The sequence below is a fragment of the Acromyrmex echinatior genome, chromosome 12 (genome assembly GCF_024713525.1).
Source record: "Acromyrmex echinatior isolate Ae372 chromosome 12, ASM2471352v2, whole genome shotgun sequence".
Lineage (NCBI taxonomy): Eukaryota > Metazoa > Arthropoda > Insecta > Hymenoptera > Formicidae > Acromyrmex > Acromyrmex echinatior.
Genome location: NC_141863.1, coordinates 3,072,495 through 3,099,287, shown reverse-complemented (window position 1 = coordinate 3,099,287; position 26,793 = coordinate 3,072,495). Strand labels below are relative to the sequence as shown.

The following is a 26,793-nucleotide window of genomic DNA, read 5'->3' as shown; positions in this document are numbered from 1 at the left end:
CTCTCTGTTTGGTAAAGCGAAGGCTTACTCTGTACCATAATTATTAACATAACGTAACTGTAACAGTTACGACAACCTAATAATCATGCGAGTATTCGGATCACTGACTATTTTTGTGACATCCGCCACTGCATTGCGAAATTTAAAGAAACATATTTTATTTATATATGTTCAAATATTAACGAATACTAATTGCATTTCAGTAAAATAAATTTTCTAAGAAAGACCAAACATTCGAAACATGAAATTTATTTTTTAGAAGACAGATTAACTCTTTAAAAAGTTTGAAAGATTTAAATGACACAAGTTACTTGGAAATTAAGACAGAATTATTGCACCGTTAATACATATATTAATAAATTGTACAGTACACAGTACTTATAATTAAGCCATCCACGTGCAATGGGGACAGACCATTAATTGAATACATCATGTAACGTAAATGCAGTGACGCGTGTATTCGTCAATGAAAGGTACGCGTATACACTGTCAATTCTTGCCACGGATTTAATTAAGGCTTGCCTATCATTGTTATTTGCGGTCGCTGAACGAAAGGCGGAGACTCAAACAGATTGCTTTTATGTCAATACAAAATGTAATTTACAGTACATCCCTTTTAAAATTTATATATTATGTACCTACACAAAATAATTTTTAAATAATTAAGTTGTTGCTAAAATATTTCTTATTTATTAGATGTTATAAGAAAATTATTTTAAACTTACATATAGTTTCTACCTTTTAAATAAATTTATCAAACAATTACGTAAACAATCGTACAAAAAAATCTATCGCGATGTGAGCGATTTCGTTTCGATTATTGATAAAACTCAATTTAACTTCGCCTCGACAGAGAATATCAAACACATAATTCTATCCTAGTAAAATAATAAATGGCAAAATGGCGAGTATCGTAACACATACCTAGAAGAGGAGAGACAAACGGTGCCGCGGTGTCGAAATGTGAGGGGAAGAAACTGGAACTCACCACGTTGCTGCTGGTCGGAAATGAGGGTAAACCATATCTGCAATTAAAAAAGATGACGCTCTTAAGGGAAGATTTCGTAGAGCGCGAAATCGCGCCGCCTTCGAATGGCGACATTATTCCGCACTCGCGGCATTTCTACGCGTTCGCCCTGTGTTCATGCTCGTTAAACTATGTTCGTGTACGTTGGAAGTGAAGTTAGACGCTGCGTAGACACACATGCAACCGATAAAATGCCGCCTATTCGGCAGCATGAATATAGAGAGTGCCTGAATTTGCAGTATATTCAGATAAATCTAAGTGGAACGAAACAAAAATAGAACTAGCTCTTTCTTCTTCTCGCAATTAATTTTTTAATAGATTACAAGATAGTGTTTTTTTTTTCAATTAAATAAACTATCTCATTTTTCGCTCTATTTTTATGATGTAATTATGTAATTATTTCTATAATTGATTACTTTTAATATAAATATGTATTATAGTTAATGTTTAATTCCTCTATATAAACATTAAATTATTTGTAAGTCATTTAAAATGTTTATATAGAAAGATTTATGTGTGCAAATAATTTATATAAATAATCGTAAGCATGTTAGAATTCAATAATAATACTCTACATTTAAAATATAATAATGAATTATTTTATATCACCTATTAAAGTTTATTCTAATCTTAGCTTTATATTATGACACAAGACAATATTATTTTTGAATAGAGAAATTGTAATTTACTTTTTAATATTCTTTAATGAACTTACGTTTCAATATTAAAAATATCAATTTTTATATTTATTTTCATTTTATTTTATAAATATTGTTTAATAATTAAGAAAAACATAAGAGTAAACGTATAAATAATAAACAGGATTAATTAAAGGGTTCAGAACAATTTCTACTGGCTAAACGCTCCTAACCTTCATAAAGTTTTCTCTTTATGACGTCTACAAGAAGATAATAAGATCACGATTGCATATATTCAGGTCAATTAGAGCTAATTCCCTTCTGTCGCGTAATTAATTTTGTAGTCGATCGAAACGGCGCCTCTTACTATATACAAATAACATGGAGTCGTTTTGTTAGACAGTTATTATTTTTATATTATAATTAACGCATTTATTAAGAATTTTCAATCGGGACAATAATACCATATATCTCTTATAACATTGTAAAAAAATACAACGTTCAAAGTTCAATTGAAATGTCATAATCAATTTGAGGTAAGCCAAATTTGTTTTTTCGTTGAGATGTTTTTCAAATGAGAGAAATTGACAATAGATAAATCGCATGTATACGTATTTTCTCAATACTTGTGATATTATAGTATAATTATGCCAATACTTTTTATTAAATATTTCAATAAATATGAAAAAGTTTGCAAAGGAGACATTATGCTAGTGTCATTATTCAGTTTCTCAATATTACATTTGATAGAGGATTTTTAATTACTAACACAATAGCTAACACATTTTGTAACGTTAAGATCGATTGACAAAAAAATTCACTTAAGTTTTAATAATTTTGCTACTGTAACAGAATATAATATGAATATAAAGTACAGACTTGTAATAATATGGGACTGCGGGCGCACAACCTATATATTCTAATGTCTGCTGTTAGAAATAATTTTCTCGTAGACACACGAGTGCTTGTACAGAGATATAAAGATAGAGCAAAAGAAAGGGACAGCCAGAGAGAGAGAGATATACGACCGGTTTCGTCACATACATCCGTGACAGCGCTTAATTGTTTACGACAAGGCTGTTGCTCCGGTATTCTGTCAATCATTTTCACGTGTGCGTTCGCCACATGCGGATGTATTGCGTTCGCTCGATATAGGAATGATTAAATGCATTGTCATTGTCAGCAATACAATAAAAACAGTCAAATTTTTTTTGTAGAAAAAACTTCTCTCCTCTTTCTCTCTCTCTCACACACACACACACACACACACACACACACACACACACACACACACACATACACACACAAATTTATCTGATTGTCATAATATTGCATAAAACGTATTCTTATGAAAGACTCAAGAAACAAGTAATCAATAAAAATTTTTTTTAAATATAAATAATAAAAAATTTAATTGCATGTTAAAAACATTACAAAACATTACATGATATGCAAAATAATTTAGAATTTGTAAAAACTTATTAAAGTTACTAAATGAGTCATCTGGCAGTTTTGGTAAGTTAGTAAAAAATCCATTAATCTCATTTCGTCTTATAAGTAGTAAAATTTAGATACGAAAATTACGTATTGCGAGTTACTATAATCTGAAAATGTCCATTTTACTCAAGATTATTTTTAAATTTTGTCGTTGGCAAATCTACTAACTTTCATCAGATGTCACAAGAAAAAGATGATTACTGTTATCGAGTATGCAGACTACTGCAGATTAAAGGCATCGCGTTGCCCTTTAAAATAAAGCAAAATAACGAGCGAAACAATCCTCTATTTACGACGAGTGACGCCGTAAACAGGATAAGACGTACCGTAAAATTTCAATGCAGAGTCATTCTTAAACCTGATATTTTTATTTCAATTCCTCCTGACACGTCTGCTTGCCCATCGTTTTTCTTTTCCGCCACCCATCGCGATTAACGTTTTAATAAACGATCTACATTTGTGGAATACGATCGACAGTCACGAGGATCATCGACCTACAATGTTGATAATCCCCTGTGCTCCAAAATAGTTTCTTTAAATCTCCCCAAAACGTATGAATTCAAATACATGCACGTATCTAAAAATATATTTAATCATAAATAAATAAATAATTCAAAAAATGCAATGTAAGAAAAATCAAATAAATCTTAAAAAAAGCTATTTTAATAAATATCATTTAAAATTATTTACGATTTATAATTCTATCTATTTTTGTCTCTAAAAAATAGTCTCAAACTTTAGCTGATTTTTATTTAACGCTTGTGAAAAGAATATCAAAATGCGTCCTAGCTGAAATTTGAAATTAATTTCAGATCGCACTTTTATATTGAGAACAAAGTCTTTGCAGCGCGAGAGAGTATATCTCGTTAAAAAGTCTCGCTCCGGTCGTCGCTTCCTCCTGCATCTATTTTCGTTGTACGCGCGTTTGTACACGGGTAGAGGAAGTCGTCACACGAGAACACGTGGTATTCCATCCACCGTCGCGTTTCCGTCTTTCTGCTTTCCCTCCGGCGCGGCGCGGCGCGTCCGCCGTCGATCCATTTGGCTCGTTTATTTCTGTGTTTATTTCGCAGTCGGCACATAAGCTCTGTACCAGAAGACTTAGAGCTCCGACCTCCGCGAGACGAAAATGATGGCAACGCTTCTTCTAGGCCTTCGAACTCGCGTTAAGGTATTCGATCATGCGTTTGTATACTAAACCAATTTCTGGACCTCGGTCTGATTACACGAACTGTCAATGAAAATGTAGTTCAAAGACAGTCAAATTTAGCAACGCGTGTTTATCTTCCCGCACATTTGTATAGATAAAATTTTGATTATATTTATTATATATTTATTACAATAAAAAATAAGGGATCATATTTTTGAAAATTCGATGTATATATTATAAAATTTAATATCATCTTATTAAACATTGTTATATATAAAATTTATTTCAGTGAGAGAAATATTTCTCAAGTCTTTATAAAATTTACTTTTCAAAGAAGTTGAAAAATGAGTTTTTAAAAAATTGCCTAAGCTGATATCAATGAATTTCGTTATGTCTTTCCGCTAATTAGGCAGCTGACAAATTTTACTCGTTGTTGAATAAAATTGCTATACAAAAACATTTTAAATTTAAACTAAAACTGCCGTATTTTAAAATAAATAATTTTTTAACAGGATAAATATCGGCGGTATCCATTTATGAGATTTAAGAAACGCTTTTCCATAAATAAGTGATCAGTTATTTTTAAAAACTTACTATTTCTTATTATTTTAAAATTATATCTATTATTAAAGTAATAAATACTTTACAAATACGAATAAAATAGAAAACATGTCATCATATCCATTTTTATTGTAAGACGTTCAAATTAATCTTGTAATATTTAGGATTATGCCTGAAAATATATAGATATTGATGATATATAGATAGATGATTCAAGAATATTTTGTCTAAGAATATATAGAAAATATACTTTATAGTGTTTTCTAAAGATGTATAACAAAATCTATATATATGGTTTACCATCATACTATTTAAGACATCGATAAAAATACGATGAGAAACTTTATCTGTCTAAACTATACAATAAGAATTAGCAAATACCATTGATAAGATACAAATACTCTAATCGGTATAAAACGTGTTATTTCTCTGATAAAAACAACTCGTATAAAATAAAAATTCTTTAAACTAGTCACACACATTGACTCCCAGTTACATAAAGATACAGTCAATCACCATTAATAAAAATCGTATAAGAAAGAATAGTAACTATTTTTATTGATGCATGATTTCTAGCACCTAAATATAAAGCACTGCTTCACCAATTTTGTAACAGAAAAAAAAAGATATTTTTTACAATATCTAATTATCTATTTAATATTTAAAAAAGAATAATAAAAAAATTCAAATATGCACTTTTGTCTTAAATTATTATAAAAATATTTCTAAAATTAAAAAATTTATAAAATATTCCATATTAAAATCAATTTTAGCATTTTTAGTTTATAAATTTTTATTCAGTTAAAAATCAAAATTAAATTTTTCAGCACGAAAATAAATACATAAATAATTTTAAAATTTTGAATATAATTATGTTTGAAATAAATTGTACAATTATAAAATGATTTCATTTTTTAATTAAACATTGTCATTATTTAAATAATACAAGTTTATTCATACATAAAATATGATCAATGTGATAATGTTTGTTTTTAATTGCATTCCTGCAGTTATTTTCGCATTTGAACAAGAATTACCTATCATGACATTAATTAATACAAAATTTATTTCCCAGATATATATTAATTACAGATTAAACCGCTTCTGATTGTAAAATTTTTGCAAGGCATTTTTCTTCAATACAGATAAAAATGTAAAATATATCTGCGTGTATATATAATATATATATATATATTAGGTGTTGGAATTAATTCGTAGCGTTTTTTAATGAAAGAATGTTATTTATTTCACATGAGCATTAAAAAATACATTAATGAAAGTACTTCCCATCACTTGTAAAACGCTACGAATTAATTCCAACACCTAATATATATATATATATATTGTATATTCTACAAATATGTTTGCATATATATGTACCGTCAATAAAAAATTCAAAAATATCAAACTTCCAAATAAATTATATTAATATTTATGATTTTTATTAGCCTTTACAACGACCAGAAAATTTCATAACACGATTACTAACAGAAAGCCAAAGTACGAATGTTGCATCAAGCCTAATCGATTGTGTATTTTGGAACAAGATGAAATTTACAAAAGTGAACAAAATTCACTCGATGTTGACTAATGAAATTATAAAATTCTAATGAATTTGTTCACTTTTGTAATTGTAACTTCGTTTCAAGATCCGTAATCGGATTCACCGGAATTCAAAATATTGCAGAAAAAATTACGAAATAATTAGCCAAATACTGGATATAATTTTGTACTCGTGTAATTTTCTCGTCGCGAATTTCCGCGCAAAGAAAAGCACGCGCGGTAAAGATGGCTACGCGAGTGAACGTGCGCACTCACCTTGATAAAAGCGGACGATACATCTCAGCGAGTATCGCAGAGAGCGATACAACAACGCGGGTTGTCTCATCCTTGCGCGTCTATCACTCGTTCAGCCACGCGTGTTCCGGATATGTTTGCGAAGTCATTGAAGATAACGGAGACGAAAACGATAGAAAACATACCGCTCGCGTCCAACGTTTCGCGATACGCCGTGTCTACGCGCGTTCGAACTGAAGCTGCCGCGTTCCGTGCGACTACTGAGCGGCGCGCGCACCAATCAACGCGCCAATCAAATCAACTGCCGCCAATCCATCAAATGTGTTTTGCGCGCGCTATGCTTATATTATATAGGCCGCGTTCCGTAAAATGTTTATTTTACAATGGAATTTTATAATGAAATTTTATTATTGGAAGTTTTCTTCGCTGATATTAGAACTAGTTTTCTGAGGCTATGCTCCGTAATGATCGAACATGATGCACGAGATGTATCATTCTCTTCTTGTCGTTCACCGAATATTAAACAAACATAAAATAATACATTATGCATAATACGCGTTCACGGAATCCAGAGTCTATCTAAACTTTTTGGAGTGGAATCTCATTCTAAAGAATGAAAACCGAGCCAGTTTTGAAAAAGAGTAGCTCATTTTCTTATCTTTAAGAGTGAGATTTTACTTTTTTACAGAGTGACAATTTATTCTGTATTTGTAGAATACCTAAAAGTATAATCCAATCAGAGCTTGTAAAGATTACAAACTGTTGAAAAAATAGTTAAAAACTTTTAACACGTGCAAAATAAACATTTTATACTGAACACAATTGCATACCTACGGAAACAGTTGATGGCGATTAAGTTTGAATTATACAGAATCGATACTTGACCAAAAAAAACCGTTATTGAGAGAAACAAAAAGCGAATGTTACGAACTGAAACACAAAATAACGCGAAAGATTGTAGGAAAGGAAATATGTATTAAAATGATCGTTAGACAAGTGCTAACTGCGAAACGATTTCGTATCCGCATCAACTTTTTTCTGAGAATTTTCGCGCGAAGGAAAACGCGCGCGGCGATAATGTCCGCGTAAGTGAATAAGGTGCGCACTTACCTCGTTGTGAATCGGCAGGCAATAAGATGCGGGTCGTCGCGACGCAACAGCGGTCGTCGCATCCTCTCACGTCGATCGTTCGTTCACTCACGCATGTCGTCGATAAGTCTGCGACGTCGTCGACGGCGATTGGGACGAGAACGGTGAAGAATATGCCGCTGGCGCTCGACGCTCCGTGATACACCATAGCCGCGCGCGTTCGAACTGAAGTTACCGCGGAGCGGCCGCGGTCACGTGATCAGCGTGCCGCCGGCGGCGCCGCGTGGCGCGCGCACGCGCCAATCGAATCAGCGGCGGCCGCATCCGCCATATTGCACTTCCGCGGGACGAGTTGGCGGCGATTGAATTTGAATTATACGCAGTCGATGTCGAGTCGGGGACGGGGAGAGACGTAATGCTTGCACGGCGCGTTTCTAGGCGACGGGCCAAGCTCGCGCATGACATTTGCGCGAGTGAGATGAATCGTTACGATCGTATACATACACACGCCGCGACGATGAAAACAATTTCGTCGAGAGCATTAAATAGGAACTGTATGATTTCAGAAGGACTTTATGTAATGACTATAATAATCGTTAGATATAGGCAAAATTCTTCCTCGAATTTACGGAAAATAAATGATTTCGTCTTAATGAATAAACGTTTGATTTCGTTTTATTTTGAAGAGCACGTCGTTCTCGTTAGCAAACGGGCGATTATTGAGCGAACAATTATGGGAGATAGTAAACGGCAGGAATGTTTGTAGATTTCACATTACGTGTTTCATACGCGATGCGACGTACGAAAATGTTTGTGAAACGTTTTTAGGCTAGCGAGCGATATAATAAGCCAAGTGTTAGGTCGATATAAATACGCAATTGCGCAACTTTCATAGCTGTTTATTTTTGTGAGAAAGGGGGAATAATTCACGCCACTGCAAAACCGGCGGCTGTCACGTATCGCCGAATACACTCTGTCGCGATACGCTCTAGTGACTTTGCAAAGTGCAACGTGAGTCCGTCTCCGATCAAGTCCTTGAACAATCCGCATTCTGGCGTTCTGCAGAATCCCAGGGGCTCGCACCGACGCACTCGTGTCATTCCAAATGATAAAGCCTCGGGAGAGATTACAGCTCACAACTCTCGCGTTTATAGGCGTCGCGTGTGCTCCAGTCGCTGATAGCCGGTGGAGTATTTTTATCGTCGGACGCTAGCGATATCGTTCTATTCCTGTCTAGCGATCTAGTGACTTTCGATGTAACGTGGTAGCGCCCTGTGACGAACAGACCGGTGACCAGCAGCAGGCTGGCGACGGCGAAGACGACGAGAAGAGGCATCCACGAACGGTGTTGCGTATCGACGCCGAGTAGCTCGTGCAGACCCTCGTAGATGAGATGCAGCGTGTCGCGCAGGGCAGTGCCAAGCGACTCGCCGGCGACGCGGCCGTCGCCGCCACAGCAATCATACGATATCATATGACGCCGCGCCGCTATCTAGCATGAAAATAAAAAAACGCGACACGACGCGGCGCGATGCGGCACGCGCCGCGAGCTGATGACTCGGTCCCGTAAGGAGATATCGAGTTTCGCGGCCGATACGTACGTTGAATTCAACGCAACGTCAATAAATGGGATGAGATCTCGCGCGAACGTGCGTGCGTGCTTGTGTGCGTGCGTGCGTACGTACGTCAGCGTGCGTGCGTGCGTCAGCGTGCGTCGAAGCACGACGGCGTGAACGCCAAACGGGTTTTCGCTTTCAACTGACTGAAATCGAATGAGTACGGATCACACGCCCGCCGCTCCGTCCACGTATGGGTGCGTCGCCCCGCGTCGCGACGCGGTGCGTCGCGCGTGCGTGCACACTCGCGGACGCGTGCCGCGCGCGTCGACTCTGCGATCTCGTGCTGCGTGATACAAGTATATATCGAGTGGTCATTTTTCACCATTTCTATTTTTTACACAATAAAAAACATTTTGCACTTATGTTAGAAACGATCCACTTATGTCCTTGTTAAAATTTTGTGTTAAATGTTTAATATATTCGAGTATTAATTTAACATAATATGATTGTGTTATTTGAATATTTTTTTTAATTGATATTCAGCATTTCTTAATATTAAAATAACAATTTATGAACGTGACGTTAATAAAGTGAAATAAATATATAACAGAAAATAATATATTTTATATAAAAAAAAAAAACAAAACTGTTTGCGTAATAAAAAAAACGTGTCAACGAAAAAACTCTTTCATTTTTCATTTTGTACAAATTTTATTATGAATATCTTTGCGTTGATGTGAAATTTCTCAGGTTTGAAAGAAAACTTTAAAATCAATTAATATATCGCAATCATCGGCTATAATTAATAATAAAACAAGTAGCTATTAAAGGCACATGAAACAAAGTAAAAACGAACAATTCGTCATTTTTAAATTAAATTGAAAATTTTATTACAACATATTACGATGTCACTTATAAGAAACAGTGTGAGTGGTGCTTTAACTACGCTATAGCTATATCATCCTCTCGAGTGCTCGAGTCCCTGAAAGCGCAGGAATGCCACTCCGCAACCGACTGTGAAAGTAGTATTAATTGCGACTTTTTAATGCGCCGACATTTTTTCGATCAGGTTTTTCTATGTTTTTTTGGGGAAGGCTCGAAAATGTAACCTGTCTTATACCAGCAAGGATAAAATAAATTACACTTACACTAACATTATTACTGAATTAATAAATAAATGAAATATTTGTAAAATATGAAAACTGATCCAGCGCAAAGAAAATTATGCCAAGAACTACAGGAAATTATATACAAATTTATTTGTATCATATAATACAAGTTTATTCGCATTACTTAAAGTTAAATCATATTTCTCACACATCTTAAGTATTATACATCTAATTGATACAATATAAAAATTAATAAACTATTGATGTAATTATGCAGGATGTCCGATAGGTTTTGACAAAGCACTCGTGTATAGATAAGACGAACTGAGTCAAAAACATTTCTCAACCATTTTGCAAATTTCACAATAGTCAAGATATTAATTTCTAAAGATTGTCAAATAAGCAGATAAAGTTAGTGCATAAGTCAACTTTAAGATTTCTTTTAGAATTTTTTATAAAATATCTTAAAGTTAAAAAGTAAAAATGTTTTTTAAATAATTCTTAAAGGTACCTTAAAGTTATTTTATATATCGATTTTTAACATTCTGCTTATTGGGTAACTAAAAAGAAGGTTATGAAAATAACAAAATGAGGACTTTTCGACTTAATTTAGTCTGCTCTATTTACATATGAGCATTTTATCAAAACTTACCAGACATCCTGTATTTTAATAAATATTTTGTAAGCGCCACACAATTCCATGTTTCTTATAAATATTAACAAATTACTTTTTTTCATCATTTAAATTATATTTTGTCTTCAATTTATCTAGATCCTCCATTTTTTTATCAACGTCAATTCGCTTAAATGCTTTATTGCTCTGATAATATAGAACCACCAAATAACGATTGCATACGTTGAAACCGCTCAAGTGGTCACATGCATTTTTTGCATCAAATATATCTTCATACACAACAAATGCTGTGCCTCTGGTCTCTGCTGTGTTACCTCTGAAACAAGAATCCTAATTTTAATTAAATTATCATAGAGAGAGATAGACTTTATTTTAAAAAACAGAATAATCTAAATTGAGCTCTTTAAATAATAAACAAACATTAATTATAAAAATCTGAAGGCAATTAGTGCAGTAATTAATGTGTTTGATCTTAATAGTATATTTCCTTTCTTACATTAAAAAACGATCAATTTATAATGTAAAGGAAATATATTATTGTTAAGATTAAATGCACCAATTGCTGCGCTATTATTGCTCTCAATCGCTCGGATTTTTCTAATTAAGAATTTATTTTTATTGACTACGCCAATTGTAATAACACAATACTTACACTCTAATTTGTCTGATAGCTCCATATTTGCCAAATATATCGTACATTTCTTCAGCCGTGATTTTATATGGTAAATTCCTAATATATAATACTCTATTTACTTCGGGTGGCAGCCTTACCTAAAATAAGAATTTCATTTATCACAAAATAATAACACACAGAAAGTTAGGTTAAGGTTAGCATTGAGATCATAATCTGTCGATATCGCGTAAATTATCCTATATATTTACATTGGCGCGACGTTGCAACATTGCCATAGTCATTTTAGCGAATTAATTTGTCTACTGAATCTTTCGTAAAGTAACAAAATATTTTTGACAATCAAACTAATCCACTAATCGACAATCAACAGGAGTAGCAAGTAGTAGCAAGGAGTACCAAGTTTAAAGATTCGTATTTACAGATACAACATGGTGGAAAAAAGTCAACAGCTGAGTCAATGGGCGAGTTCAAGACGGCAAAGCGGCTAGGCATGCTTACCGATTGAATATGATTGGATCTATAAGTAACAACCAATTATGCTTATTTGCTCGGCAAGCAGGCTAGCCGCTTTGTCAATTTAAACGCGCCCATTTTGAGAGACGCGCAATAGCCGATTTAGTTAGCCAATCAGAATTAGATCTTAGGCAGATATTTATAGTCAAATCTTATATTTAAGACTATCTTAAGTACAGTTTTTAGATATCACAAACCAATTAAAGAATATTAATCTTAAGACAGTCTTACTTACGAATCTTACTTACAGTCTTAAAATAAGAACCGATTATGAATATTGGCTTTAATATGGGAAAAGCAATATGATTATCTCCATGACACAGGCCGATATTCATAGTTAGATATTCAAGACTGTCTTAAGTACGATCTTAAGAAGTCACGAATCAATCAGAGAGCCGCATTAGTGATTTAAGACATACTTAAGACGATCTTGAAATAAGAATCGACTATGAATATCGGCCATAATTCAAACCTGTCATTAAGCTGCTTTCACATGCAGCATAACTTACGTGAGCGTAACTTGCATTAACAAATCGTCTCAACTAATAAAATAAGGCTAGCGTCTCATGGAGCGGAAATTTACAGCAGAACAGAACAGCGTGACCAATCAACTTTTCAGTCATTACTCTGCATTCTTTTCTGTGATTGGTTCCGTTCCGCTGTAAATTTCCGTTCCATGAGACGCCGGCCTTAGCCCGGATCTATTAGATTTTTAAGCCTTAAGCCATAAGAAATAGACAGGGGAAATTCCCCTGTCGTTCGACTGTAACAGGGGAATACTCGACTGTAATTAGTTGATTCTTACATTCTGATCCGAATTAAACTCTCGGTGAAAACTAGGCCAGTGTTACTAATCCGTACAAATTAAAATCGTGTTGCCTAGAGATTTTTCTTAATACCAACATTTTCCAGTTTAGTTTTTCGGAAAAATGTCGTGTAACCCGTTTCTATCCTGTAAATATAGTACAAACACGAACCATCCACTTTCGACGATACGATTTTATCGACAGTGTCAGAAAATGAATGTATCGCATAGTTCACAAATCGAAAATGAATGTATTGTACATACTGGCGGTAGTGTACGTGAGTTTCGATAGTAACAGGAAAAAGGTCGGCATCGCCTCTCTCAGGTTCCTCTCTGAGCAAAGTAAGAGCAGCTGAATACAGTTGAGCAGAAGAATAAAAATGGCTTCTTGGACGAAATTCGCTCGCTCCTTTTCCAGAAAATATTCGACTGCCGCTCCTAAATTTGGTGGTACTCATGGCGTTACAGGTGAACATAAATGAGAAATACTGATAATTTTAATATATTATTTATATAACTACTTGAATATAATGGTATTTGTATGCACAATGTTTCGCACATTGATGAATATTTTTTACAAAAGTGCCATTTTTGTCAAATTTATTGTTATTAATTAAGACTTGAGTGCGAAATGTCTTTATATTTAAATAATGTTATGATAGCATATAATATTTTATAGATGAAAAGAAAACGTATAGAGAGTGTCAAATAAATTATCAATGAACGTTACATAATGGTAACGCTGTGTACTTTACAGAGCAAACGCAATTGCTGTGGAAGAGGCTCTCGTATTTCGTAGGCTTTCCAGCGATAGCTCTGGCTATGCTCAATTGCTATTTGAATCATCAGGCACATCATGATGATGAACGTCCAGAATTTGTTGCATACGAACACTTGAGGATGAGAACCAAGGTATCAAAATACACACACACACACACACACAGTGTCAAAGTGCAAGAAATTGATATGAATTTCTAAGATATAGCCCTTTTTTACTTCTTTTAATGATATATTATGTATAGAAATTTCCATGGGGAGATGGTAATCACAGCCTTTTTCATAATCCTAAAGTGAATGCTCTACCCGATGGTTACGAAGACTAAGAAGTGGTTCTTCTAGATGGTAATAATTATATTTCACATTAGCATTCTTTATAACATGTATTATAAGATATATGTATTATATTGACTTATAAACAATTGAGTCAATAAATGATAGAGATATGACATTTATATTTTTTCTATTCTTATATTTTCTTATCAGATTATGATTTGACATAATTATAAACTCACTCAGTTGGATATAGGGTAAAGGGCTTTATTCACTTCTCGTAATAATAGGGAGTTTTTGCAATACTGTATCCAGATACGGTGAACGCTAAAGGTCAGATTATCTTCTTCTTAACAATTAAAGTCTGATTGCACAAACGTTACTTTGACTTTAAGCGAGATTTAAAACTCTCTTTATCTCTTTTTAAAACCGAAAAAAGACAGAAACAAAGTTTTAAGCATCGTTTAAAATTAAAGTAACGGTACAATTGGGCCTATGAAAAGAATAACATGACTTTAACGTTTACTGTATTTGGATTCACGTTATTGAAAAAACTCTCTACTGTTTGTTTCTGAATAGCATATGTGATAATTTGAAGCAGTGCTGGAATTTATTTGCAATTTTCAGCCGATTGGAATTTAGATAGTACGCAAGTTAGTGAGGTAAGGGATAAGAACCAAGCTGAAAATCGGCTGAAAGTTGCAAGTAACAGCACTGATTTAAAAGTTGTATTTGTGTTCTTAAGAAGCAATCACGTATAATGTAATTATAAGCACTTCACTGCAAAGAAATATTGTTTGCTATCATAAATTTTTGTATTACTTTAAAGTTGATACTGATGGAATAGCTCCCCTCCCCCGAATTTATAAGTCTATGACGTTTTACCAAAATATTTAATATTATGAACTATATTAAAGTTTAATTAATCAAAGATCTGCAATGAAGGAAAAATAATTCTATCTTTATTAATTTTATGTTTAAGTATTTATATTATATGGAATTAAAAAATCTAGAGTTCTTAAATATGATTTAAAAATAATAAGCATCAATTAATATGACTTTGTTTATCTTTATTAAAATACAATTCTTCCATGATATATTTCTTTCACATTTTGATATATTTCACATGTAACGAATGTAGTTATGACTAAAATTTTAAATATATCAAAGTAGCGCATAGGTCCTCCATTTTAGACCTACTAACCATATAGGCCGTATTCGTATATTACCAGTTGTCAATACAGTATAGTAACGGAAACTATAGATTTTCAATACTGGCAGTCAACTGGTAGTAATATATGAACATGACCCCTATACCAATAATACTAAGCGCTTATTGGACTACAGACAATTAAATCGAAATGGTGGTCGAAATAGTCAATAGGAAGGTTGCTAGCATTTCGAATCAGATAAAAGGAATGCGCTACTTTGGTATATCTAAAGCTTTAGTTACGACAAATATATTATCACATCGCAATATTTAATTAATTGACAAGTGTTTTTCAAATCGTAGATAGTATTGTCAAATCTGGTATAAGAATATCAAAAACTTAAATATACCAACTAACTTAAACTGCAGGAAATGTAATTGACTTGATGTAAGCTATTAACTATTTAGGCATACAAATTATGTAACTAAATTAATACCTTGTGTTGTTTATATATTATTGTTACTCACACTTATATATCAGATAATACAATATTTTAACAAGGAACATGTCTTTTACAGTTGACTATTAAAAAATATTAGAGAAAAAATTGAAAATTTCTAATTTTCTATGTCATCTTTTGCAAAAATGCAATATTGAAGCATACATATATGTATCCCCACACACACATATATTCATTATTGCATTTGTATGTGTGGTATGTGTTTATATATGAAATGTGTGAATATATATATATATATATATATATATATATATATATATATATATATATATACCCGTTAAATTAACATAAGATCGAACAATTGTACAGCACACGATTGCACAGTTGCAATTACAAATGTACCGGTATAGTTGTGAAAAAAATAACATTTCAAAAAGTTAAATATGATTACTCTCTTCAACTTTTTCACTTATTTTTTTTATCAGCAAAGAAATGTAAAATATTAACATGAATTAACATAAACGTTCCCTCCCCAAAAAAATGACCGAACATGTACGTCCGGACACTTACACATAATTTATTATTATTAATCTCAAATACTCTTTTTTTTTTATTACAATATAATTTAGTTACATTAAAAAATTACAATTAAATTATAATTAAAAATTTAAATTAAAAAAAAATTAAATTATATTTTAAAAAAACATTTGAGATTAATAATAATAAATTTTGTGTAAGTATCTGAACAAAGATACATATCCGGTGTGTCACTGGAACGTTTACCTTATTATATATATCTTATAACTAATAGAAAAGTTTTGTTACGAAAATAACACGTCAATATAGTTTTAAATACATGACAACAACAACATAACAATGAATACTGTTTAATTGAGAAATGTTTTGATGCTAACAATATATTAGCAGAAGATTATTGTATGAAGTATTTTAAGATACAAATATATATGGTTTTATATTACTCATCGATACAGATAATCGCATTACGACCCTTGCATTGCTTGTAGTGTTCCGCGTTCCAATGCAAAGACGAACAACGTTTGGAGCAATAATGAGCTTCCAAGCAAGCCTGACAGTATACTATACTTTTGCGTTTGCATCGTAAACAGAGCCTATCATCTATCTCATCCGAAATTCCCAAATTATCATTTATATCCAACGAGTTTTCATCATTTTTAGTCAACGATTCTGAGTTATTTTCAAGAAATGCATTTATATTTTTCATCTTCTCGAATGATGATGGCGATATACTCCTAATGTCCAAGATACTCGGCATGCTATTGGAGTCATCGCTTTTCAGGGAAATATATTCGATATCATCGGCGTCAAGAAAATCAGTGGCGGAAAATTTGGCGGAAATTTCTTTTTCATTTACATCGAGAAAATCGTCTCTTTGAAAGGAATTAAGTGCATGAGTACGCGATTTTCTATATTTTTGTTCGGATACATGCTTGAGCTGTTTATTGATTGCTTTAATACCACTGTGAGTATCCATTTTCGTCTTTTTCTTTTCTATATATTTAAGCTCTTGAGTGTCTATATTTATCGTTTCCTGTTCTATAGCTTCAGGAAGTTGAAAGTAAACCGACTCTGTTGAGTTGTCTTCGATACTTGATATATCTTCCGGATTTCTAAATTTTGATGACATTTTCTGAAATCCGACCTCCTCTATTTTTAATAGTGATTGCTCCCTATTTTTGTTGTCCATTTTAATAATAGTGTAAGTATCTATTTCCTCTTTTATATCTTCAGGAAGCTTTTGAGCGTTTATTTCTATCTTTTCCTCTTCTATATCTTCAGAAAGTTTTTGAGCGTTTAATTCCATCTTTTCCTCTTCTATATCTTCAGGATATTTTAAATAGATCGACTCTGTCATGCTCTTTTCGACATGTAATGTGTCTTTTGAAACTTCACGATTTGATGACATTTCTTGAAACTCGATCTCCTCTGTTATTAATAACTCATTATTTTCTTTTGTTGTATCTTCATGTTTTTTTATGATATTGGTCGATTGTATCACACTTTCTCTCACATTACATTCATCTTCAAACTTCAATGATACATCTTGTAGCTGCATCTTCTCTCTATTTCTCTCTATTTTTAATGATTGGTGTTCATCGAGTTCCTCAATGTATTGTGCTTCAGTTTTGAAATCTTGATATGTATCAAATAAATCTGCCTTAGCAGTGTTTTTGAGAAAAGAAAATGATGTTACTTTCGTAGAATCGCAGCTTATCGTATCAAGTAGTTCTATTGAATCTTGTGATTTTAAATTATTTTCTTCAAAAGACATCTTATCGCACTGGGTTTGCATCTCCATATTTTCGTCGATATACAGTTTCCCGAAACTTTCAGTGGAATCATTACTTCGTTCATTCGTAGGATCTTGTTGCTGTATATTTAAGCAAAATTCTGATGTTACTTCGGCATGTTCCTCATCTACGATATGTGGCTCCGATATTTCGGTAGATTCACATTTCTTTCCAAGATATTTTCTCGGAGATATCGATTTCTGTATGTTGTTTGATGGGAACGATTCTGAAATATGCAATATATTCAATGAATCAGACTGTATCTTTGTGGAATTTAATATTTCAGTATTCGCTTTGACGTCATCACGCATTCCATCTCGTAAATTTTTACTGGATATTTCATTATTGGTATTATATATTATTTTATTTTGGTCTTCCATATTATATTGAGCTCGTGATATCCCATCGTTTTGTTTGCTACTATTTAATATTACAATGTCAGAAGTTTCGCGTACGCTTTCCATTTCTACATTACTAAATCTCTTATTTATATTATTTATCATAATTTCTAATTGATCTTTTATGTTCTCAGTTGGCATATCCTGTAATAAATTAAACAGTAGATTTTGTTTAAGGGAGGGGTCATATGAATTTGTCACTTTCAGAGACTCGATAATTTTCGCATTATCTTGTGTTTTCGTTTTCAAATTCTTGGCAGACACTTCTGTGATCAACTTCTCTTCTGGCGACAGTGTTTCTGTATTCCGAGATTCTTTTTCCGTATCAATCAATGAACCTTTTTGGAATTGCTTCTTCAATGTATTATTATCTTGTTCTTGTGATCTTATATCTTTTGGATAAAATTTCTTAGTTATCACAGATGTACAAAGTGACTCAAACTCTTCATTTGACGCTTCTAAATTACTCTTTATCGCTGATTTTGGACTCTTAGAAATATTCGAATCAATACTTTGTTCTGATTGCTTTTCTGAAATTCTGTTATATTCTAAATTATTTTCATTGTCTTGATTAAGTTGAGTCTTCGTTAACTTGTCTTCGGATGTTTGTATTGTACCCTCTTGTAATGTTGACTTGGTTTGTGACATATTATTTTGTGAACTTTTTTCGACGGATTTTTTAACGGTCTGTGATTCGTTTATTATGCTCTTTATGTAATCATCTACATTCACGTACGAGTAAAATAATATTATTCTCTCATTATGTACTCGTTCGAATTCTTGCTTGCTAAGCAAATTTTTCAGTTCGTCCCACATGATAAAATACGATTTTATTTGATCACGCAATAGGATTTTCTGAATGTCCGTTAGACTCGCCAAATTATTAGAGAACATAACTTTGTTTCTTTGCTTTTTTCGTTCGATTGCGGATAAAAATAACACTGCATCATTTTTATTTGGAGATATTGTAGACATCATACTTTGTAAGACACTCAATCTTTGTCTAGAAGACCTTGTGTTTTCCGAAACAGTGTCAATATTTTGCAATTTGTTGCATACACTTAGAATTTCTTGATGTGTATCTCGTAGATTCATAGATTGTGCCTTTTTTTGCATGCGATTTGTATTTTGTGACTCGGTCATCTCTCCTTCTTTATTCAGCACGTTTTCTTGCACATTTTGCAATGTATTGTTAATCGATAGATTAATTGGATATATAGATGTATCTTTGGATACGTACTGGCTTGTTATGGTTGTACTGTTAATTGGATTTTTTGATGTCATGTGTGACTGTTTCGTATTGATTGTAGGAGACATGTTTGCATTCCTTTGATTTACTGTCAATTTCTGTTGCGACATGTTTTGTTGTACATTTTGTGAGAGATCATTAATCGATAGATCAATTGGATATGTGGTTGTATCTTTGGGCAAGATGTATCTATGGCTTTTTTCGGTTGTAGTATTGCTAATTACATTTCTTATGATATATGGTTGTTTCTTGTTGATTGTAGAAGGTATACTTGTATTCCCGTGATTTACCGCCAATTGCTGTTGCTGTACTTGCCACACGTTTTGATTTGGCAAAGTATTCTGAACGGGATGCGTTTGTATGTTGGAATGTGCAGATTGAGCTACAATAAGATAAGTTTGGTTTGGATTGTATTGCGGCAAATATTGCATTTTTCCTGAAGATATTTGAGATACTTGTGGACTGCAGCTTGCTTGCTGTCGATTCACATTGGTGTTCCTATGTCTAGCATTTTTCATTGCAGCATTGATTCTTGAGGTATCAGGATTTATCGTGAAAGATCCAGATAAGTTGATATTGTCACAGCCTGGCACAGTCTGGCATACTCCAAAAGAATTATTTTGATTTGTCGGCGATGGATAAACTGCTGTTCTTGAGTTTATTTGCGATGTTTGAAGATACATTTGTTTCTGTTGTTGCACGTTATTAGTAGCAGATACGGTTGCAGTATTGCTACTTGTATTTTTTTGTAAGGTGTGTAATTGTCTCATGTTAGTTGTAGAAGACACGTTTGCATTTCCTTGATTTACTGGTTCACGCGAGCGCATATTAACATTCGATGATGGAATGTTATTCACAATTAGAAAATCCTGTTGGACGCCAGCATTCAATATATTTGCTGGCATATATCGGCCTTGTATCGGATGACTCGCATTTTCTAAAGATTGTTGTTGATTAGCGTTCGGCATACGGGATTGTGCTGTAAATGGTACATAAGACATATATGATTGATGAATATTTGGCCTAGGTTGTCTCGAGTGTGGTACTTGTGTAGAATTAGCTGAATTTCTAACCAATTGCTGCTGGTTAATGTTTGAGGTCGTTGGTGCCGGACATGGCATTGTTGAAGACGGCATGAATGTGTCACGATTTAGCATTCTTGTATCTAGAAATGAAGCATTTCTCGAAAATTGTTGCGCGTCAACATTCGACATTGATGCATTTGAAAGTAATCTGTTAATATTCGGATATTGTGACGAGTTTGCATAATTTTGCTGTGAGATGTGTAAGTAATTATAACAAATTTGCATATATTTGTGCAATTCCGGAACTGTCACTGGGTGATTTTTTGGCATATAAAAATTAACGTAAATCAGCGTGCTGTCAATATTCTTCATATTCAGCCACATTTTCAAGTTTTCTAAGTCTTGATTTATTTGTTGCATAATTAAAGATAATCTTTGTACGTAATCTTCAGGAAAATTTATTCTTACATGATTATATTGATCAAGATTGCGACAATATCCAATATTGGTGCAGATATTTTTGATTGTAATCTGTATTAAATTTTTGAGAATGTTATTATTTGGAGTATTAACTTCAACCGATGCAACCGCAGAACTTGTATTAGGTAAGAGGTATGTATGTTTAAGAGTGGTGTTATGTGATAGTGGCGACGGCCGTTTGGATACTGACTGAGATGTTGATTGAGGAAATATAAATCGAGGAGGTACTAATGAAGGATGTCCTAATTGAGGACATGTTGATTGAGGAAGTATTGGTTGAAAAGCTACCGATTGAGAAGGTGCTGATTGAAAAAACACTGATTGAGGTGCTGATTGAAAAGATGTTGATTGAGGTGCTAATCGAGATGTTGATTGAGGTGCTAATTGAGAAGATGTTGAATGAACAGTTGTCGATTGAGATACTGACTGACAGAATGTTGAGCATACACTTTTTGGAATCGATGCAGTCAGATTCACAGATTTCTCGATACACTGATAACTAAGTTCTGCAATAGAACGGACTCGTACTTTCTTATGTGTCATATTCGAGGAAGTTTGTGGTTCTGCTACATCAGGCGAGTCGTCTGCAGCTTTAATTGATTCAAGATTATTTTCAGTCGTTATCTGCGGTTTCTTTCTCTCGACAAACAATATTTCAATTTCTTTAACCTGATTATGCTTCACTACATTTTTAGTTCCCTCTAAAGTTGTTTTATTTTGAAAATTTTGTTCTTCATTGTTTTTCTGTTTATCGTTTGCGACAACCTTTTGTGACTGTTTTCCCAAATCGGATGTATCACACGCAAATCTACTTGAGTCAAGATTGTTTTCAGTTATTATTGGAGTCGTTTGTATGAAAGATTGAGTGCACTCATTTTTTTCTTTTTTGTCATCATAAGCTATCATATTTTTATCTTCGTTTAAAATTGGACGGTCTTGAGAATTTCGTTGTTGAGAATGATTTTCATCATCTTTAGTAGTAGGACTAGAATTATGTATGATTTCGTCAGTCTCGGCAGTAACATTATCTAATGACGTATCGTTTTTCTTTTCTTTTGTATTTGTGACCTTGCGATTAAACTTTTCAGATGTTCTATGATCCATCTGCAAAAGTTCATTAAGAAAGCTCGGATTATCCTTAAGTGTGTGTAAGTTTTTGATACATGTACTTACTGCAGACCAAGGTGCTTTTAATGAAAATTTCCGTGATACTCGAGATTTCAATTTGGGCTTTATTTTTATTTCTACTTCAATATCATTACTATTATCATTATCTGATAAGTGAATGTTTAATGAGCAATTATCACTATAATTTGATTTGCTAGATGAATTTGACGGTAATATGGAAAAAGAATCGTTACTTTTTTCTTCCGAAGAATTCTTTTTTAATTTTGATGTTATCATTGAAAACTGATCAATTGTTTTTTCGTCTTTCACCATGTTATTGTTATTTGATAATAATAAATTTTCGACATTTTTTTCTAACATGTCACGGTTGTCTTTTTTGCCAACATTGTATGATGTTTCAAATGTAGACATGATTAGCAATTCCAAATTTGCATTTTTTTGCATATTTTTGTGTTGTGCTAAATTAATACTTTCGACATTGCGCATTTCTTGATTTTTTTGCAGATTTTGTACACTTACCTCTTCCGCTTCCTTGTAAGTGGTATCTGCTTTCTTCTTTATATTTTTATTTAAATATATATTTTCTATACTCATATTTTCATCTAAATTTATTTCAATCATGGACGGTATATTATGTTTCGCGCTAATATCACATTTACTATTATTTTCCGTGTCAGTTGATGAAGAATTCTGTATGTCCTCTTTTTCTGCCGAGACTATATTTCCTATATTTTTTGATTCATTATCCGACATGTTACGCTCACATATTGATGTTCTATTTTTTACTTTATCTTTTGCAGTATCATGCATAGAGTCATACTTTTCGACATTCACAGTGGAATGAATTTCACATTCAGAATCGCATGAATTATCGAATTGTACTTCAATCGGTATTATACTCTTTACATTTTCCTGCGAATTATTAACAGGTGTATCACATTTATATGTTGATGCTCCATCTTCTGTCTTTTCGTTTATTATAATATTGTGGGTGGAATATTTTTCAATATTTGAAATGGAATTATCGAAATTTATTTCAGCCGGTATTGTGCTCTCTATATGTTCTTGCGAATCATTAGGTATGCTGTGTTTATATATTGATGATATTCCATCTTTCTTTTCATCTGTTACAGTATTATGTTTAATATATTTTCCGGTATTTACAGTGGAATTGCATGAATTATCGGTCACTTCAAGCGGTATTGCGCTCTCTATATTTTTCTGTGAATTATCAGGTAACATGTATATCAATTCATCATTAATTGACTCGTCATGATTTATCTTCTTTTTTATTGTAATATCACATTTTTTGATTCTTGCAATGGAATTCCCTAAATTATCAGACTTTGCTTCAGCTAATATTGCGTTCTCTATATTTTCCTGTGAATTATTAACGTGATTAGTTAACGTATCATTTGTACATATCAATGTTTTATTTTTTATTTCCTTTCTTGTTACAATAATATTTGTAGCACAATACTTCTCGGTGCAATTAGATAAATCGCTTGAATTATCAGATATTATTTCAGCCGATACATCCATATTTTCTTGTGAATTATTAGTTGACATATCATAATTACATATTGTTGCTTCATCTTGTATGTTCTTTTCTTTCGTAAAATACTTTTCTTTGTATGTAGAGGAATTTGAATTCTTAAATTTTACTTTATTCGAAATTGCGTCCTTTTTATCCTTTACGTTTTCCTGAGAATTATTATCTGACATGTCATGTTCACAAACCAATGTTTCTTCCATCTCCTCGTCTATTGTAACATTGGACGGAGAATATTTTTCGGTGCATGCATCGGAATCATATGAAATATCAGAATATATACTGTTTATATTTTTTTGTGAAGCATTAACAGAAGTGCTTATGCTTTTATATATCGATGGCATTTCTATTATAGCATCGCTTACATCAAACTTTTCGACGTATGTGCTAGAATCGCATAAATTATCTAAGTTTATGTTCTCAGTACTTTCCTGCGAATTGTTAGTTAATATAGGATATTTATCTAACGATGCACTATCTTCTATTTGTTTTTCTGTTACAGTATTGTGTAGAGCGTATTCTTTGTCGGATAGAATAGAATCATATAAGTTATCGAACCTTATTTTATCTGATATTGTGTTCTCTATATTTTTCTGCCAATTATTAGCCGATAAATCATGTATTAACTTATTTCTTTCAAAAATATATTCTACATTTTCTTTTGTTATACTATTATTATGTAATGGATCATCAAATCGTTGTTTATTTTTCTTTAAATTCAACAGAATTTCGCGTTCCTCTTCACTTTCACTTGTGTCGGTATCGAAATTGCCTCGAAAACATTCGTGAAATTTTGCTCGTATCTTCATAATCTTCACATTATTTTTTTTCTCATTTCTTTCATTTGCTGCGTGAACTAATTCATTATCGGATAGCATTTCATAATGAGATGATCCGATAGTACTATCTGCTACTACTTTTTTTGATGATACATTCACTTCATTCTTCTTTGATTTCTTTATCAATGATATATTTCGATCTAAACTTTCGGAACGTATCTTTCTTTTAATTACTGTTTTAGAATCTGTTTCAATAGGTTGACTCTCTGTTTGCGAATTTTTAGATTTTAAATACATTTTTGCTACATTAACATCTTTCTTTATGGGTGTTTGATGTAACAATGTATCAATATGTTCAATCGAATTCTCTGATTTTTCTGAAGTAGACACATTTTGAATTTTATCTACATAATTAATTACTTTTACTTTTGCATATGTTTTCGATTCTGAAATTATTGCGTTGCTTGAGCTAATATTATTTTCAAAGATATTATCAGTTTTAGATTTATGGGAATCTTCTCGTGATATATCTAACAGTTTGCTTTTTACTGGGAAAAATTCTTGCTTTATTTCATAGTCTTTCTTTTCCCTATGTCTTTCTCTAAAAACATCTTTCAAGGAATCGATACTACTTTTAGAGTCTGAATGTTCCTCCAATTGAAATAACATAGTTGTATCTAATGATTTGTTTATAAATTCATGAACAACATTTTGTATATGTTTGTTGAGCGATTCATCTTCCGACGAGGAAAAGCTAGGTGACGCTTCAATAACAGATTTTTTTGCAAAAATATCTGTATAATTTGTTGATGTAACATCAATATGAGATATATTTGTTACTACTTTTTGGTTAAAATCTTGTTTAGTGCCATCTGACGATTCTTTTCTGATCAAATCACACTCTTGAATCTTACTTTGACACGTTTTATTAGCGTTTACTGCATTAATCAATGTTATTCCACTAGCAGTGTTTGGAATTTGTGCTTTGAATGTGTGTTGGACAATATCTTGCGAATTATCTTCTAATCTGTTGTTTTCGACATCGTCTCGGTGATTGGTTTGCACCTTTTCCTTGTGGATCGGAATGAAATTACTGTGCGATGATTGCAGTAACTTCTTTCTGAAACATAAAAATATGCAAAAATAAAAATATATAATAATTGTAAGTATATCATAATAAAATGGTGGTAAATATACCGAATAGGGAAGCCCCTCTATGACCTTGACTTTGATATATGTTATCAAGATCATGATTGTGAATAATCTCCAACAGATTTTAACCGTCGTTCGTTATTCGTCAAAAAGTTATTAAGAAAAATTTTTTAAAATAATATCTCTTTTCTTACTATATAAAAATTCTCTGCTTTAAGATAGATTTTCTGCTTTAAAAAACAAAAATTTTCTTTGAAAATGTTATTTTCTTACATAATTTTTGTTTTTATATAGTAACGCATAGGGTCGCACGACTTTCTGTGCTTCTTCTTTTCCCATAGTTGGTTTTCCGACTCAAAAGAAGGATCACAATACCATGCAGTGCATTTGAATCTTAGATCCTGTGATAACCTCTGTGGGAAGATAGAAGATTCACTCTTTCTACGCTTCGTGTGAAAAGTTGTGCGTCCCATAGCAGGGGAAGTGGGATAGACCTTGCCTCACGTAAAAAGTTATATTCGCCTAGTCGGTCCTAAACCTCCCACCTAGAGTCATTCAACCTTTCATACAAAGCAGAGAAATAACTAGCAACTTTGATTGTTAATAAGTTTTTAACGAATAAATTTTTAATGAGCGACGGCTAAAACCTGAGAGATGAAGTCGTTCGCATGGAAAGTCGTACGTCTCGAAGCAGAGGGAAGTAAAAGTCGCTTCGTAGAAAGTCGTGCAACAATCCTTGTATTGATTAATTTATTTTAATTTAAATAAATAATTGAATTAATAATTAAAAGTATATATATATAATAGCTAATAGCTATAATAGCTAACACTGGATAGTAGTATATATACATTAATTTATTCAATACTACATTTATAAGCTACGTTTCGCTCTACTACAAATATTGAGACCTGAATAGGACCCTAACTGTGGATCCTAAAGCAGATTAATAAATATTATAGATAAATAGATTTAATATAGCATAAATTAATGCGCACACTATATATTCTCCAGTTGGTCTTATAGTC

At 32.6% G+C, this 26,793-nt stretch overlaps 4 protein-coding genes across 14 annotated transcripts in view; 1 reads left to right on the top strand and 3 right to left on the bottom strand.

Moving 5' to 3' along the window:
* Positions 1 to 8,265, bottom strand: part of Oatp74D (Organic anion transporting polypeptide 74D) — a 122,109-nt gene extending 113,844 nt beyond the window's left edge. The window contains exons 1-2 of one of the 3 annotated variants that reach the window (XM_087411931.1): positions 7,781 to 8,265; positions 925 to 1,025 (exon numbers count right to left, since the gene is read on the bottom strand). The gene's annotated coding sequence lies outside the window, so the exon portion shown is untranslated. The remainder of the gene's footprint in view (positions 1 to 924; positions 1,026 to 7,780) is intronic. The other 2 variants (XM_087411933.1, XM_087411934.1) reach the window with 2 other exon arrangements.
* A 2,288-nt stretch (positions 8,266 to 10,553) lies between these two features.
* On the bottom strand, positions 10,554 to 12,152 carry Sf3b6 (splicing factor 3B subunit 6). The gene is made up of 3 exons (XM_011068946.2): positions 11,944 to 12,152; positions 11,714 to 11,832; positions 10,554 to 11,377 (listed from the first exon to the last, which is right to left on the bottom strand). Exons 1-3 carry the CDS (start codon positions 11,974 to 11,976, stop codon positions 11,152 to 11,154), a joined length of 378 nt encoding a protein of 125 aa, XP_011067248.1. The 5' UTR covers positions 11,977 to 12,152; the 3' UTR covers positions 10,554 to 11,151.
* Positions 12,153 to 13,337: 1,185 nt separating this feature from the next.
* The window catches only part of LOC105153838 (cytochrome c oxidase subunit 6A1, mitochondrial), a 33,232-nt gene continuing 19,776 nt past the window's right edge, over positions 13,338 to 26,793 (top strand). For all 3 annotated transcript variants that reach the window (XM_087411765.1, XM_011068938.2, XM_087411766.1), the window contains exons 1-3: positions 13,338 to 13,481; positions 13,771 to 13,925; positions 14,036 to 14,135. In XM_087411765.1, the coding sequence (XP_087267891.1) occupies positions 13,394 to 13,481; positions 13,771 to 13,925; positions 14,036 to 14,116 (324 nt within the window). In that variant the 5' untranslated portion in view covers positions 13,338 to 13,393 and the 3' untranslated portion in view covers positions 14,117 to 14,135. The remainder of the gene's footprint in view (positions 13,482 to 13,770; positions 13,926 to 14,035; positions 14,136 to 26,793) is intronic.
* Positions 16,546 to 26,793, bottom strand: part of LOC105153839 (uncharacterized) — a 27,562-nt gene continuing 17,314 nt past the window's right edge. For all 7 annotated transcript variants that reach the window (XM_087411754.1, XM_011068945.2, XM_087411753.1 and 4 more), the window contains one exon: positions 16,546 to 25,735. In XM_087411754.1, coding sequence (XP_087267880.1) covers positions 16,651 to 25,735 — 9,085 coding nt within the window. In that variant the 3' untranslated portion in view covers positions 16,546 to 16,650. The remainder of the gene's footprint in view (positions 25,736 to 26,793) is intronic.